At 33.3% G+C, this 18434-nt stretch overlaps 3 protein-coding genes across 4 annotated transcripts in view; 1 reads left to right on the forward strand and 2 right to left on the reverse strand.

The window, feature by feature from the left end:
- LOC106126540 (uncharacterized) overlaps nucleotides 1–18434 on the forward strand; it is a 106230-nt gene that overhangs the window by 10681 nt on the left and 77115 nt on the right. The gene's annotated exons all lie outside the window — the stretch shown is intronic.
- LOC106126543 (uncharacterized) lies at nucleotides 3838–5220 on the reverse strand. Its single transcript, XM_013324259.1, has 5 exons — nucleotides 5114–5220; nucleotides 4716–5043; nucleotides 4471–4533; nucleotides 4223–4384; nucleotides 3838–3891 (listed from the first exon to the last, which is right to left on the reverse strand). Exons 1-5 carry the CDS (start codon nucleotides 5145–5147, stop codon nucleotides 3852–3854), a joined length of 627 nt encoding a protein of 208 aa, XP_013179713.1. The 5' UTR covers nucleotides 5148–5220; the 3' UTR covers nucleotides 3838–3851.
- LOC106126542 (uncharacterized oxidoreductase TM_0325) lies at nucleotides 11598–12417 on the reverse strand. The gene has a single exon (XM_013324258.1). The coding sequence runs from the start codon at nucleotides 12399–12401 to the stop codon at nucleotides 11625–11627; it is 777 nt and encodes a 258-aa protein (XP_013179712.1). The 5' UTR covers nucleotides 12402–12417; the 3' UTR covers nucleotides 11598–11624.

The following is an 18434-nucleotide window of genomic DNA, read 5'->3' on the forward strand; positions in this document are numbered from 1 at the left end:
ATTTTACCATAATTCAATTTTTTCTTCTGCTTTTTAGAAATTGGGATATCCATTTTAGTTATTATTATTTTCTTGTTTTTGTCGTCCGTAATTTTCTCGACTCTAATATTTTGTACTTTATTGGTAGGTGTTTTTTGAGGGGAATGTTCCACGTCGACCCACGTAGAATAGACGTTCTGCATACGAAAACCTTTTAATTTCGAACGGTTTTCCGATGTATTTTTCTTTGCATAGTTAAAATGCGGTGGAGATTTATTTATAATTGTTTTAGCATGGTATGGTATAACAGCCGGCGGCTCCTCCGGCCACAAATTAATATTAAGAGTTTTGTTACAAGACTGATGATATTTTTGTGCATCTTCTTCACTTTCTGGAATACCTTTGATAAAATTCTCAATTTCTTGTAAACTTAATGGTAGCATTGTTGATGCTAAGAATTCAACTTTATCTTCAATATTATAAAGGTTTTCATTACTTTTCTTGCTATGCTCATTTTTTTTGCGGTACTGTTCAAGATAATTCTTGGGTGATCTAGCAAATCTCTCCCAATATGAGTGTGGTGCATAACTGAGTTCACTAAATATTGGATAACTTGGTGTGTTTTGATCTAAATGTTCTATTTCAATGTCTATTTGTCGATTATTCTTTGAATCTACACCCCTTATAAGTGTTGCTATCTGCTTACCAAGCTTTGAGTAAAATGTATCGTCTAAAGTTTTTGTTTCTTGAGGATACAGTTCAATATTCAATCTGCGACTCGGATCTTCGATTTTTGGTGGTAGTATAGGAATACGAGTTTTCTTTTGATTAATTATGAGTGGTTTTCGATTTCTAACCATTGGTTTTAATCGTGGAACAACTGCTTTATCTGTTTCATTAAAATTGACTCTATGAATCAATTCTGATAAGTATTTAAAATTAGCTATATCATTGTCCATTAGCGGTGACTTCGTGTTAGTTCTATGCTGTAACTCAGGATTAACAAATGGATCGATTTGCAATGTATCTTGTATTTCTGCAGATGACTGATCGGTTTCCTCGATAGGATCTACTTGCGTTTTCTGTTGTATTTTATTTAGACCAGAATTTTGAACTAATTGTCTCAAACGACGTAGCTAAAAATTAAATATTATTTAAAATGTGTGAATTTATTAAATACTTATATACTTTAAATTCTGATTCTGAGGGCCTTGCACAAATATTCGTGAACACGTTTTCGTAAAGTCAGCGATAAAAGTATTAAAATTTGTGCAGCGTCCTTCCAGGGGTAAAGTACATCAAAAATCTGATATAAATTTCGACGTATATTTTTGGATGATGTTTCAAAAGCGCATGTCACAAATATTCGTGTTAGGCCTTCAGATATATTAAATAAAGTACTTACTGGATCCATTCCGCTGTTATACATTAGCATCTTTTTCCTTTTACTAAAAAAAAATAGACAGTATAAGATAGTTGTGGGATCTTTAAAATAATTTTAATATTATTTTTTATTAATTCAAGCAAATTAATATCTTACAAAAGTCGTTGTTTATTATGAAAAGAGATTAGAAAATGGAAACTTTTATCGCTATGCTAAAGATTTCTTACTTTTTTCGAAGAGTGGCCGGTGCTTGACTGATGGTAGTTATGACATCTGTTGTTGTATCAGCTACTGACGGTTGTTCTGTGGATGCTGCGCTTGAAGCAGCCGTCACTGCAGCGACAGTTGCAGGCGAAAACGTTGTTTCTGGTGGTGTGGATTTTTCCTCACAATCGTGTACCATATCTGTAATGTATTGAAAATAAATTTAACGTACGAAAATAGTTAAATAAGTAAAAACATTATTAACGATATATAATCTTACTCGGTGCAGGAAAACCAGGTAGAACAGGTGGTACAGGCACCATGGGGTACATGGGGAGGACTGGGGGTGGCAAAGCGACTGGAGGGTAGAATGGAGTCTCTATATTCGGCAGGAAAACAAAAGATGGCAGCGGTGGCTTTGGTTTCTTGTTTACTATTACGAATTTCTTATGTCCATGGCCCTTTTTATCACTCTCGTCTTCCTCTTTACTAGAACTAGAATCATCTGAGCTATCTGTTTCCGAATTTGAATCGAATAGACTGTCATCTTCTGTTATTCTTAACAATTTTCTTCTTAAGTCATCTTGCTTGAGTTTCTTTTTCGATGAACCTCTCCTGTCACTTTTACGTCTTTTCTTTGTGTTCGTATTGAGGTTACTTATTTTTCCACTTCTTCTTGTAATACCGTTACTATTGGTATTATTGATAACTTGGCTTTCAATTGTTTTGTAAAACTGGTTATAAAGCCAATCGCCAAGGTCGTCCGCATTTTTTGCTATGTTGTCCACGTGATCATCTATAACATTAGGAGCCGGAGAAGGAGTCTGTGGCATAAGTTCAGGAATATCCATTTGTGATATTGAAATTCTAGTCGGTTCTGCTGCATATTGTCGTCGATATGTTTCTAATAAATTTGAACTGAAACAGATAATTTGGTTATTATAAAGTAACTTAATATTATTTTATTATCTTTATCCATTGGTTATTACTTAGGTTCACATATTTTAGTATCAGTATCGAAGTAGTATCCGGGGTGACAATGACATCCGATAACGCAGCCAGGTATTCCATCTATACAATATTCGAATCTTCCGTGTTCACCACATTCTGAAAATACGTTAATAATACATATAAAACGTCAAAGCCGTCCACTGATTTACTTGACAGTGATGATTTACTATCCAGATTGGTAAAATACTTTAAAAGAGCTATATTAAAGACCCTCCGAAACCAAAACCGATATGCATGTATGCGTAGCTAAGGGAAATAAAAGTCCGTGGGTCTCTGTCTGCCCTTCTGTGTTGCATGAGTTAAGTTTTTGTTACATATTGTAAGTTTTTAAGCAAACTCAATTATAAAAAATTGGATCAAAATTTACTCACCATATTGTGCTTCTTTGGGATTAGCAGATATCAGTACAGCGAAGACCAATAGAAGCCAAATTGTCATTTGTGAAAACTAAACTTAAATGATATCATTATTTAACAAAGAACTTTGGTATATTGTAAATGCTAAAAGCTTTAAATTATCGTGCTATTTTAACTTCTAACTTAGAACTCAAGGCGCTAATGACGTGTCATTATGCAATTGAAAGTGTTGCCAAATATGATGTTAATTTTCGCTATGATGATTTTCATTTTAATCTTTAAATCAATGTTAAATATTCATAGAATAATAAAAGTAGATTTTTAAACGACAAAAACACTTCATTGAATGCGTTAAACAATGTTAAAGGTATAAGAAAAAGTATTAGTAACTTTTGGACTTAGGAAACAATGGCTCTATTTCATGGTGCCTTTTTCTTAACACAATGCATTCATTGTGTTGCTTCGGTAATCACTAAGCAAAGTAACATATTGCATTTACTGATTAATTTTTATATTTCCTGTTACTTTGCTGAATACATAAACGAATTTCTTTCTATTTTTAAAAGAAGAGGGATTAATGTTAGCATTTGCTGTTACTAAATGTTTCTTATTGTATACGTAAAAGTCTCTTATCTTGGAAAAATGAAAAACATGTTCCTGTTTTTAATGTAATTTTTATTTAATTTATAATTTGTCTTTTATTTGTTTTGGGTAATTTTTATTTTATCAAGAATAAAAATAAATTCAAAGTATAAAGAACAATTAAAGTAATTTTTAATAAAAAAAAACGATTTGATTGTTTAATACATCTTTTTTATTTTAAATAAATATATTATTTAACATTTTATTTATTTTATAGTATTAATTTATTTAACACATAAGTATACGTTTAATAAATGTAGAAGTTTATCCTACGTCTAATTGTCATCTCCCAAATCCGGTATTCCTTTAAGACCCCTGTAATATGAAAAATATATTAGACAACTTACAACTTACGGACACTAACGAATCATATTAGCGGCGATACTTGAAGTAAATTCAACAATTTCAATTTGTAGATAAAAATAAATGTCATTGTTTTTTAATTTACTGCTACATAGCAACCTTATTACCCTTAAGGAATTTAGACATTTTATAAATTGACCCGGTACTTTAAGAACAGAAGAGTTGAATTGAGAATTGTTTCCGACGTGCCAAAACAAATGCTGGTTACTTGAGTTGGCACATCTGAGTAGAAGAGTATTATTGTATCCGGTGCGCCAAATCAAAGGCGAGGTACTAAACTTACTTGGTGCAATCTTCTGGCAGAACACATTTATGTGTGCGGTCATCGCGCACGTAGGGATGTACGCACACACAGCCTGGTTCACAGAAGGGGTAGCAGGGACGTAGCCGGTCGTGCGGGTTGTCGCATGTCACTGACGCACATCCAGCAAAACACGGCTCGTATCTAACAAATATGATCAATTAGAACGAGAATTTTAGTCTTTTCTTCTCATATAATAATTAACTGTTATTATTGAAATTATAAAATACCTTTCATGAGCTCGGTCGCAATTCATCGATATTGATATTGGTTTCTTTTCTGGTTCTTTTTCTCTGAAAAAAAAATAAACACGTTAACATTATCAAAACATTGAATTTTTATAACATTTATTTCGCGTGTTTCGTGTGCGCGTGTTTCGTTCACTATCAGTGAACTTTCGCCGATCTTGTGCCACACTTGTGACACAGTGAAGTAGTAAACTTAATTTGGTAATAAATTTTTGAAAGATTCTTACAGGAAAGATGATGGCCGAGCTAAGTCATTGGTAACTCCTGATATCATCTTGTCGAGTTCATCGTATCGTCTCTGTCCACGGAACACGCTCGAGGGCGGGTCCATGTCACGCTGTCGGTCCATACTGCTAAAACCTTTGTCGTCGTCAGAATATCTCATACTGTCCGATTCCATCCTACGTCTGTCATCCCAGTCCTTGTGATCTGAGTCAATAGGTTTCAATTGAGATTTCTTCCTCCAATTTCTTCTCTCTTCTCCCATTGTATGCCGTTTTTCACCGTCTTCATAATCGTAATTATTCAATCTAGAACCAAACGCGATCACATCATCTGCAATTGAATAAAAAAATTAGCTACAAATTAACACGTTGTTGATTTATTTATTATGGTTTTTGCTTACAGAGTAAAAAGCCCAAAAATAAGAGTGTACGCATTTTGATGATCAATTACTCTCCATATTGTTCGTAAAATAGCAGCGAGATAAAGTCGTGCGTTTCATTTTACGTTCAATTCGAAGCCGCTAATCGCAACAATTTGATGATTGTTGATAAAAAGTTAACCATAACATAGCGGATATGTATACGATCTGATGGAAGAAAAAAAGTTTTGACTGTGGATGACATTTTTTTATTATCATCAAGTTTATTTTTAATAGCCTATTTTCCATATACTGCGACGTTTTAAAAAGTAACCATCGACTTCAACCAGCTCTATGTAGAGTTGAACCATAAAGCATTTTATGTTCTGTACACATAGGTTAACTCAAAGAATCCCTTATTAAGAAGTGTACAACAATGCTGGCCAGGTTTTTTTTCATGCATCTTAGACAAACCATGATTGATCAGAAAAATAAAAAAAGCATGTCTAAATGTAGAGTGATTCTAGATCTACACTATGTATATTATTCACAAGAATAAAAAAAATAAAAAATTAAGCTAGTGCTATCAGGAACATATGTTTGTTGACTTGATTTTCAAGTCGCTAAAACCTCTGCTTCGTTTTTTTTAAATAAATTTTTTGGATTAAAGTCACTATCATGTCGTCTCACCAACTACATCGGGACATCACCTTTTATGTTAAGAATATTAAAACTTTTTATTTGTAAAAATTTAAACGGTTAAATGAAATAATTTGTGAATTCTTGATTTTATTAAAACTAAACAATTTATTTCGTAAAACGATAACAATTATTTACACAATAATCAATGAAATCAATTTATTTGTTTTATCGGCGATCTGAAGTTGTCTTTGTGGAGTAACTTCCTCGGCTGCAGAGCTTTGATTGGTGGTGGTGCAATGACGATATTAAAGTAATTGCCCATACGAGACACTTCGTTCCCCCGCTTGAAATCTTCCATGTGGTTGTTGGTAGATCCTCCTTCCTCCATGTCCTGAACTTCCTCACGTTTTCCATGACTCCTCGGTGTTTTAGCTTGTGGCGTGTACTTCGGCGCTGGTGGCTTCGCTACCCTTTTGCTTGGTACTGGTATTCCCATTTGAGTTCTGTAATAAATAACATACGTGTTAGTATTTTTCTGCCTCTTTTTCGCTTTTCTCATGGCTAATGTTATGATAAAGTCCAACTGTCAAAATAGATTTAATTATTACTAGACGAGTTGGTTAGATAGGTAAACTCCGAACTTATTAATATTTATTGACATTATTAAAAAAGAAATGATTGTGAATTACTTTTGGTACCGGAATAAACTTTTGTGTACATAGAAAAACTTTACTTAGACAAATTCGTTTTAGTTTAAAAGTGTTTGGAGAAGGATGATTGTGATGATACATACGGAGAGCAGTCTTGAGGCAGCACACACTGGTGGGTGCGGTCATCCCTGACGTAAGGGTCACCGCACACGCAACCTGGCTCGCAGTAGGGGTAACAGGGACGCATGTGGTTGCGGGGGTTGTCACATGACACCTCCGCGCAACCCCCAAAACAAGGCTCGTATACTTCATTCGGCCAATAGCAACCTGTAATAAAAAAACACAATTATAATAATATGTTTTCTTGCCTGTAACATACCATCAAAAACTTCTTGCTAACTCTTACGTGTAACCTTACTTTTTTTTTAACTTCTTTAAACCATAGTTTTGTCTGATGGTAAAGTTAAGATTATAATTGTAATTATTCAAAAGATAATTTTGGTTTTCATTTGTAATACGAAGTAAAAAATGTTCCAAAATTTAACTTAAAATGAAAAGGTTATTTCTAAATTTATTTCAAAGGTTACCCAACACCGTGTAAATCTTTGCGGACTTTGGGTATTTCTTAGTTCTTTTAGACGTCGTTTTAACGGTTCCATTACAGTTCTCGAGGGAGCTATAAAATACCTTAGACTTACTAAAATACCGTTAGTGTCTAAGTAATATATCTTTCTTATTTCTTGATCAGTTATATAAATCTATTACTTCCAGTTTAAAGAATAAGGTTAACAAAGAAATTAAGAAACGTTTAATATCATTAACTATTCAAGTACCTTTGCTGATTTTTTCTTCGTCCCGGCATCCGCCGCGTTGAATCCAATAAATGAGAACAAAGTAAATCGTAAACGACTTCATCGGATGACACTTTTAAACAAAGTAAACGCAAGTACTATAAATCAATCGGTACGTTGTATTGGCAAGATCTTTATTGCTATAGGAATAGAGTTTAAAATGAAATTGAATGTAATTAATATAGTTAGAGCGTCTTAAAAGGATAAGGTCGTCAATGTTGGTGATAAGGGTATGTGTTTGGTAAACACGGGGCGCTCCGCTAAGCCTCGACTGATTGAATTATTGCTTGCGTTTGCACCTGCACTGCCAGAGACACACAATTGCCTGCTCTCACGTTCCTTTACACCGTAGATTCAGTCTATAAATGGAGCATAGATTGAGTTGTAAAAAAGTCGATTGAAATTATAAGAAAAATATAAATGAAGTTTGTTAAGATGGCACAAGACAATATGTCATTAAAGATGGAAAGTTTACTTACAAAGTATGCAAATCCTTTACATCGCAAAGTTTTAAGTACTCATTTGAAAATAGTGTATGCGTACCGCGTACAATAACTAATACATTTGTATTGAAAAAATTTAACATAAATTTTAACTTTGTTTCGATCAACGTTAAATTTATTTTTGTATCAAAACAAAATATTCTAAAATGTGATACTCTTGTATTATTTATTTAATGAATGAATTACTGTTATAATTACTGAATGACAAATGGTTGAAATGCTAAATAGAATATTTTATGAGATTATCAAAAATTTTACGTGAAAATAATTTAAAATTAATCATAATCGTTCAATAGTATTTTAGCAATGTTTTACATCACTAGTGATAAAATTTATTGAACCCAATCCCAACAGTAGGGTCACAGAACATAATACGTGGAGGGCCGAGTAGTAAATCAGGTTCCTAGTTGTGTAAGCCTTTACTACATAAGTACTTGTAAAGTGATGTCACTATTCACACATTTTTTTAAATTGTTTTTGTTATTAAAATATATATTTATCTTTTCAATCAAATGTCATGTCTGAAAAGTTCATGAAGGTGACTGCGTTTAGTTTTTCTGGTAGTTTATATTTTGTGAAGTTATTTAACGTATAGGAAAGATTCTTGTACATTTTCTTGTTGACTCTGTCATCGTATGGAATACTTACATGTTTTGTTTTTTATAAATAAGCAACAATATAGCTTATTATTATTATATATACTCGGAGCAGAAGTAAGGAGAATGGCCTGAACCCAATCCTCCTACTTCTTTGAATTAGGGACGATAGTATTTATTATACTTTGGGTATTATTTCTTAAATTAGTGTTTTAATATCGATATCGATATAGTTGTAACATCTCTACGTAGGATTTGGCAAATAAAAATCATGATTGCAAGTTGTAACAAGTGCGATGTCTCGGTGGGAGTGCGTCTCGACGCTCCGGGCCTTGTTATTGTTAACACGGCGTTTTATGTACGAGTAGCTTTGCCACGGGACCGGGTTCCGCCTGCGAAAAATAGCTTTCCCGATAAAATATGATTGCATGATTTTTTCCTTTTTTTATTGTTTATGTCGTTGCGTATTGGAAATGTTGTCGAGCGTTCGATTGGATGTGATATTCGAGATTTCTTATTTTCGATACTATCTCGCACGAGAAAATCAAATTGAATTGCTAGCTGACATAAAGTTTTGCGTTTACCGTTGATAAATTAAAGATTCGTTAATTGTTTTTTTTTGTTATTCGTTGTTTTCTGGTTGCTAGGTACAAGATGAGGTCACATATCGTGAGATGTTTCCCGTAAATATAATATTTGGTACCTAATGAGACGCGGGGGGATTACTCGTCAGTATACAGCTTTTATTGACCATTTAATTCATGTTTTAAAGTAGACTGTCGTCGGCATAACATCGATTTAATGTAATTTTGTTCCTGTAAATTATTATAAAGGAACTAATCCTTCCTTGTAACTACTATATTATCCAATGCTAATATAATTAAATTATATTTTTCGACAAATGACGTTTTTATTCTAAACACGTGCAACGCAAATTACAAGTGAAGCAATCTGTTGCCCCTTATATAGTAGTGTTCCAATGTCCAGTTTCTTCAACCTAATTTCACAACCTGCTACATTATTTATAACTCTATGCACCTGCTCCTTAAAGTTCATTATCGATTGACCTTAACATTGCTTGGGATATTCGGTTAAAGTAAGCACTTCAGTCTCAGGAGTACAAAGTCCAATATATTTCGGTAGAGAGCGGAGAAGATATGAGTCTTATTACTGTTTGTAAATAGAACTGGTACACGAAGTAGTAAATTGCGCTCCTTGTTTTCACTATGCCACTTTAGTTTATTACGAATTATTTACTTTAATTGTAGAAAGAACTATATATTTAATAGCGGTCGCCGAATTTAAAAAAAAAACATAATTAGTGGCCTTCTTCCAGACTATGTTCTATGTGTATGCCAAATTTCATCGAGATCCGTGCAACCGTTTTGGAGATACCTTCTAACAAACATCTATCAATCCATCTAAACATTCGCATTTATATTATTAGTAAGATTAAAGTGTACCTGAAACTCTGCTGTGTATTGTAAACACGTTAGAGTATATTACTCCAAGTTCATTGTTAGTAGCTGCTATCTCGAACACGTAGCCTGCAATTCATTGCTCTACCTCTAACTTCGAGTCGAATACCTACGTACTATCTCTACTTACGATACACACGTATCACGTCTCAAAATTACTTTGTTTTGCTAACTGTATCTAATTATATTAGTTTAATACTATCTCTATGATTTTGCTCAGAAATTGTCGTTCTTGTTTCCTATACAGTATATTATTTAAACTTTCTTGAGATATTATCATAAACGAATATTAATGAACTGTTAAACACTTACATATATTTGTGTCGCCACCAACTAGTTTGGAATCCATCGAGCGCCCTTCATCAAGGTGAGTGGGACTAGTATTATTTGACGGACGCAGCCCGTCGCTCACTCTAGCAGTCCAAATATATTTGTTTGAAATAATAATAAGTAAAAACCTCGACTATAATTATGCAAGCGTAATTAACATTTTCACGAGTTTGTAATTTTAGTTATTCGATATTTATGTTGATGTTAAAGATTCATAAGTCAACTATCATCACATAATAGTTAACTGTTGACCTATGAATCTTATTGTTATTTCTTTTGTATTAAAAAAATATATATTTTTGTCACGTTGAAAACAAAAATCACTTGTGTTTTTGTACACTATCAGTTTTTATACTTCTTGTGAACGGTCAAAAATCATCTTTACCAAATAAATGGAACAAAAAAAATTAAAGTAAAAATTGTTTTATATTTTTAAATAAATAAAATTTATATATATTTAATCGATATGTTAATGAAGAAGTATTTAAAATATGGTTCTTTTTCCGAAGTGGGCGGAAAAGGTTGAATTTAAAGTCACATGCAAATAATTAGAACGCAAAATAAGATAATTGGATGCGACGACCGCGCCGCACCGCGCCGAGTGCGGAGAGACGAAGTAATATCGGGTTGAGTGGTGTTTCCTAATTGAAAGTCGCGGTTTGGTCCAATAACAATAGAACGGGGCTCGGTTACGTTCCTCGTGTATAAATTAGAGAATTATATTAATCGCGGATAACAATCGCCCGTAACGCTTAACGAGGCTCTTCGACTCGCTGAATTCGTACATTTCGGAAACACCCCTTTTACCTTGCAAATTGTACAAAAGTCGACGCACAATTATTTGCGCTTACTAAGTATCAGGACGGCTTGTTTTTTTATTCCCCTTGTAATCTTTATTACTATCGATGCATTTTGTAAAAAGGTGTCATATCAATGTTCGTGCAGAGCGGTATTTTTTTCAATGTTGGTTTCGAAAGCTTTCCGTTTTTGATACAGTGGGAATTTTAATAAAAGATAACATTGAAATTGTTGGGTACCTGGGGAAGGATTACGAGAACAAGATAACTGGAATTGTTGTAATAATTATAAAAGAATGGTTACTTAGGAAAATCTCCGTCAAAGACAACGGAACTAAGAGTATCTTTGAAATGAAAGAATAAAGATGTAACATCCCTATTTAACCCAACGCTAGTCCCGTAGCTTTTGTTCGTCGAAAAGTTTACCATTAATTTACATTTCTCGCTTTTGTTCTGCAAGACGTCATCGTCAAATTAGCTGTTTGTTAAACAAACTTATCGGGGCTATGAATATTGCCGACTTTATTACAAAGCTGGAGCAAAAGCGTACGCATTGTGCGAGAACTCACTCACAATAAACTTGAAATGTTATTTACTTACGAATATATGCGCTGTTTAATTTATGAAGTGTCAACTTGAAAGATATTTTGATAAAGAAAATACTAATAATTTGCTTAAAACATTTTATTCTAAACCCAGTTTGATTTTACATTAATTTCTCGACTTTGCCGATTTTTGTTCCACAATCAATCAGCATGCAACTTCCAGTAACACACCTGGCTTTGTCACTGGCGAGGTATATTATCATTTCCGCTACATCTTCACTTTCACATACCATTTTAAGCGGAAGCATGGCGGCGAAGTTCTTCATGAGTTCATCATTGTGCTCACTGTTTATACCGGCTCTTGTGAAGAAGTTCGTTCTCACAGGGCCTGGGTTAACAGAGTTTACTCTCACTCCCTTCTCCGCTAGCTCCATCGCGAGGCATTTAGTGAACATATCCATAGCGGCTTTGGACATACAATACGGCGTCATGGTTGACATAGCTTTGGTTGAAAGGACACTCGATACGTTTACAATGTTACCTTTCGTAGCTTCGAGATATGGGATTACTCGATACGTAAGCATATAAGTACCGCGGATATTCGTTTCCATGATTGTGTCCAGAGGCTTTACACCATCTCTTACGCCGGCAATTATAGACATACCAACATTGTTAACAAGAACATCAATTTTTTCGTAACAGTCTATTGTTTCTTTAACTATTTTCTCAACGTCATCTTCAACAGTTATATCGGCTGAAATCAATAAAGGTGTATGTCCACTTTCGGTTTCACAGTTTTCGGCAACTTTTTTAAGATTATTCATGTTTCGTCCGACGATGGCCAGTTTTGCGGAAGCCCTAGCGAAGAGGACAGCGCATGCCGCACCGATGCCTGAGCTCGCGCCCGTTATTAAGACGACCTTGTTAGTAAAGTCCATTCTAACCGAATGTTGGTTTCCGACTAAGTGACCGAGAGAAACTAAATATGTTATATACGGCTACGTGGCTTACACAGAGTAGGATACAATAGAGGCAGATAAATTATATTTTTCATACGGATCTATTTAATTAATAACAATTTTACGTAGACCCAACAGGATGCTGTGCTCCAATATGGTTAAAAACAACTTTGATAAAAATTAACCGGTTCTAAGGTGAACGTTATTGGGCGTAAGCTACGTTAGATAATATTAGACCAACTGTACAAAGGTTTCAAAATTTGTTGTAATGTATTCTTTTAGATTATTAAAGTACGCGTCCATTGGTCCGAGCCGGACGCACGGCACGCACGGTTTAAACGGATCTGTATTGTCTTCATGGACGCAACGCTATGTAAAATTATACAAAGCAAACTAAAATCCGTTGCGGGCCTTGAATGCGTTGCGTCGAATAGATGAGTACCTTAAGTACATACATATTTAATCAACTTCTGGGAATTGTTTTGTGACAGTCTGTCGTTATCATAGTCTTTGACATTTTATAAATACTCGTCACAAATGTAATCCCATAGATGTGACGCAAGAGGCGCAGAAACCAAACCGCGGCAGTGCATGTGTTGTGTATAACGTATTTACTCGTGTGTATTTGGTTACGTTTTATTTAATACGCTCTACGTATTTTATTGTTAGAAATAAATAACCGTGACGCCCTCACCTTGAACTATGATGGCCTTTTGAAGTGTTAATGTCGCGCTTGTTATGAAAAAAAATACTTTGAAAATTTAAGATTCGATAATTTATTTGTTAAGAAGGTAACAATTACAGACTTTTTGTGGTGTCTTTAAGTATTCGCCTATGGTTATTATATGCTATGTATTATATACATGGTTATTTTACTAATCTTATAAATGCTTATGTTTGGATGGATGGATGGATGTATGTTTGTTTGAAGGTATCTACAGAACGTCTAAATGGATCCCGCTGAAAATTGGCATAAATGTAGAATATAGTCTGGATGAACTTATAGGCTACTTATTAAGTTATTTTTTTAATTCCGCGCGGACGAAGTCGCGGGCGAGAGCTAGTCATATCATAAAATGAGTGCGTAATTTAGATAAATTAATGTTTTATTTTTTGTACAGTTAATAACTTCTATAGATACTTAAGTAATGTAGAGCTTTTTGATATTTTAAACATAATAAAACTGTTGTGTTTGTTCATAAAAATTACGTCTAGAAAACCTTTGAACTGTTTCAGTTGTTAGTTGCGTCGTCTGTGTATTGATTGACATCTATTGTAGAACGATTCAATGAGGAATAATTGCTTATCAAGAGTAATGAAATAATAGGTACACATCAGGAACAAGAGGGCTTCCTGGCTTGTTGGATAATGAAGTTTTGGCTCATTTAAAGTAATTTTTTTAGTTAAGGATATTTTTTATTTAAATTATCGCACCGTTATTTGAAGGAAGGTCAGGTTACGTCAAATTTAGCAAATCGATGGTTCCTTTACATGCAAGTAAGTTGTTAATACGTGAGTTTCATTTTATGTTTGCATAATCATCAGAGTCCTCAACAGTTGCGGTTTAGTTAAAAATTAACAAAGTTTATGAAAACTTTTTGGACGTCCTTTAAAATCACGTAATTAAGACATTACACAAAGAGAATTAAGGACGGTTTCCGAAGTAAACTTACAATAGTTTCAGTGATTTTACGTCGGTTGTAATGTTATATTTAACAGAGACACATATATGAATATAATCTTTATACTCAAGGTAGGATAATAAAACAATGTTTGATTCAATACAGTTTATTTATATAGTGTCGTTGCGCGACTGAAAGAAATATTGAAGCAGCTATATACAAAAGTTCGCTTACATTATACAAAATAATACAACTTACATTAAAAGCTCCCTATAATTTGTCTTTGGCACTTGCATTACGTTAATATTCACATTATACTAAACTTAAAGAAATTTTAGGACAAGTTAGACATTTTCCATCTTATATAATGTAAGAGATCAAAGTACAAAGTTGAAATAGTTTCTTATTATATAATACTTATGAATTACAAAGTGACGATTTATAGAAGTCCAAAAGCTGAAATTGTGTAGCAGTAAATAATTACGCAAAATGACAACGAGAATAAGATTAACAAACAAAAAGAATCAATAAGGTGACTAGAAATATTATAATTGCCAGTAATTGACATTTCGTTGTGAAAAATTATATATATGATTCCGTTTATCCTTATGTTTAATAAAGTCTTATTCAGTTCAGAAATATTTGCACAAAATGGGTAACAAAATGACAGGAAATATTTTTATTTTGCTACATTCCTAGCTTATCTGTTTATGAAATCAAATGTTTTTTTTATGTTATTAATGACATTGACTTACAGATTTTAGTAATAACTAACACTTATTAGTGAAGAAGATGAAAATTCTACTAGAAGCTTAAATTAAGTAAAAACACTACGGTAAAATAAAATTCTACTAAATCACAACCAATGCTTATAATAATTCTTTACGGTAATTAAAACTAACATTAAGAGTAAATTTAATAGTTTTATACAAATAAGTTAAATATAAAAAAACTAGAAAGGAAAATAAATCCTTATAAGGTGCACTTTTAATCTACAAGCGTGTGGTCAATACAAAGCTTCTATCTATATCTAGACATAGATTAAATACCTCCAGATATCCGGTTTCATGTAAATTAAACGTATACAAAAATTACACTATATTAAGGTACCGTGTATATGAGAAAATATACGATCAAACGAACTTCTCAAGTGAAGGTTGAACGTTGTTATATGAATCGCTTCATTTGAAGATATAAATATTAAACAAGTAGTCACCTATTAAATTATTCAAACTTTCGTGAGACATTATACTAAACTGATATATAAACACGGCTAAACACTCACGTATATAAGTTAAGTAGTCACCTGTAGGTTGAGGGGCCTCCTGGTTAATACTTACATCAAAAAATTAAGCGATGTAATATAATTGTAGTTACAACAATTTCCTACATTTTTGCTTGTAAAAAACGAAAACAAAATTATTTCTTTTATATTTTTGAGGCAGACTCGACACTGTTTCGAATTTAAAATGTTATTTCGGAAAACATTCCTTAATGTTTACGCGGTAGTTTACGAAGTCACAAAATAGTGACTTTAAGGGCTTTACATTCAGGGCCCGGTTGAATCTGAAGGTATATACAATACGAAGCTTAGCGTAGTCCTAGATATATACAAAAATATCTATAAACGCTGGAGGGAGTGCGATACTGGACGTTCGTGTTTTAGATAATATTTAGACATGTGTTACAATGTAGTACTAAAAATATGCTTACAGTAAATTTTTATCGATTTTTAATTTAACATTTAATTCACATTAGTAGTAAGAAGATGCAGCGTTGCTAATTGTAAAGTAATAATTAAAATAATTAAAACTGTAATCGTAAAAAACAAATATTCCTATTATAATTAATGTAACATCTTACTTGACTATTGAAGATAAAAATTCACAAAAGTGGTGCATTAGTATAAAAAAATGGACGTATTTAAATAAAGAAGCTCAAAACCTATTTCCATGAACATACACGTCCCATGATACAGTCATAGCGACTGCACGTCAACTGTTTTGCTTGGCCATCTTAAAAATCACGGCAACTTTTTTGCTACGACATTAACAAACAGGTATTATGCGACTGGCATTGGCGATGAAAGAATAAAATGTCAGCGACGCGTATTCTTTTACGAACCTCTATACTTAAGTAGCTTAGCGACTAAAATCGCTGGGTTTCCAAGATTTATCTAACCTTGTGTATGAAATGCCTTAGTTAAATATGAAGTGACAGAAATCTGTCGTTACTTTACAGTACACACTGGAATAATACTAATCTTAATACTTCCATCAAGCAGGTACGTTTGACTCTTTATCCCTCATTATACATTTACCCTATCGTATCTAATTAACACAGAGTAATACAAGAAATTACAATTTTATTTACTAATGCTACATTTACAAAACAATGCTTGGGATTAATATAAATAAAATAAAAACTACAAATAAAATGCTACCGGAAATAAACATGAATATATCTACAACTTTGTCTAATAACATGAGATCTGACTGCTATGACGTCATGAAGTTGTTCTTGTACAAGATACCCAAAAGTACACATTATAAAATAATAATATCGTGACTATAACGAACGCGCGGGGTATTAAGACGAACATCTCATGTTTTTTTGCTCGCGTAGTACCTATTGTAAGCAATAATTTTTTACACTACCCATGGTTAGAATACAAGGAATCTACTAGACAAGACTACACTACAACTACAGCTACGAATACTAGTTATTTTTTTTAGATCACATTATCGCTTTGCAATATCTTATAGCCTAAAGGACTAGCACAATTTTGGAATATTTTTTCATTATTCATCAGTTTAATTATTACATTTTTAATTGATGAAGGAATTCAATATACAAATAAATATTATGGATAAGTCAATCGTAAGGTTAACCGTCTTATAACGTTTTAATTGCAATTAGAAAATGAACTTGAATTTTCAACAATAAAAAGAAATTTCTAATAAAACTATAAGCATATGAAGGACAGGTGAGAGTAGTGCTATTATCGCGATTAGTTCTGCTAGAAAATATAAAAAATATGTATGTACTTAGGTATAGAAAATAACCCACAAGACAATATATGACAAGACAGTTATGACAAGGATCATATAGCACTTTTTTGACATTGATGGAGGGCGCTACTGAGATGTACAATGTATTATAGTTTCACTTTTATTCACAAAACCAGATAAGATTGTTCTATATAATGATCTGTATATATTAAGTCTAGCTTACCGTGGCTTTCTGACACCAAAATCCCCGTTTATAACTTTCAGTTATCTCTGTTTTGTCAAAGATCATGGATGACGATTTGTTTTGTACAGAGATTTTAGTCTCAGAAATCAAAGGTTAGTCAAAGTGGTGGTTTTATGACGTCTTAAGATGATGTGACTCATGGTCACAGCGGCGCAGGACAGCGAAGTGCGTCACTTGGAAAGTGTTGGTAGCTCTGCAGCCACGCTCCAGCGTGCCTGTCATAGTGTAACCCATGTTGAAATCAGCCTGTGTCACATTCGTCGTCAGGTACAACTGGAAGATATAGCAAATTAAACAACAATGATTACTGTCGTAGGGTTAAGGTTATCGGTGAGCTTAGTTAAAGTCATCGGTTAGACTTAATTTATACTAATATTACTGTTATTGTTCCTCAAACGTTTTACATTTACCTTTTTCTAGAGCGCCTGTAGGTTTTTAATATTTAACTTTCATTACCTTAAAGTCAGAATCAGTGCCAAGATGCTTGAAAGTACCGACGATGTAGACCGCATTAGCTCCGCTGATGACCATCCGTGCCTGAGTACTGTGCCTAAACAAGAAGAAAGGAACTTAAGAAAAAAGTTTTGGGTACCTGACGATGTTTTCGCTTGCATGATATAGAATTTAATTTACTGAGAATGTATATTAGTTGTAAGAGCAAGCTGTTAATAACGAGTTAAGTACATAAGCTATAATATATCAGAGTGGTCCCGGACGGGCCTCTTCAGGTCTGCGCGCTGCTAGCGCCGCGGCCGGCTTGCGGTGAGTTTGATAAACTGTTGCCACGGACACATACGATATTATCTGATACGTTATTTGTTAAATAATGAAGACCTGATAGTATTGTTTACCTTTTTCTATAATAATAAGGTAGAAGCTCTCGGTTCTTTATTTATATCCAAGACGAATGATAGGAGGCATATTTCACTTACCATAACTAAAGTTCGTTCGTCATTTTATTCTTTACTTTATAAAAAGCATAAAATCTTTGAGGTAGAGTAAAATCTTTAGTTATATTGTCTGATGTTTTTCACGGATGTATTAGATCTTTTTTCATACTGGAAGAACAGGCGTTATTTTTTATAAGTTCAGTGTACGCTGTAGAAGGAACTAATAATTAGTACAGTCATAATGT

Source organism: Papilio xuthus, unplaced genomic scaffold, assembly GCF_000836235.2.
Source record: "Papilio xuthus unplaced genomic scaffold, Pxut_1.1 DF824992.1, whole genome shotgun sequence".
In the NCBI taxonomy this organism is placed as follows: domain Eukaryota; kingdom Metazoa; phylum Arthropoda; class Insecta; order Lepidoptera; family Papilionidae; genus Papilio; species Papilio xuthus.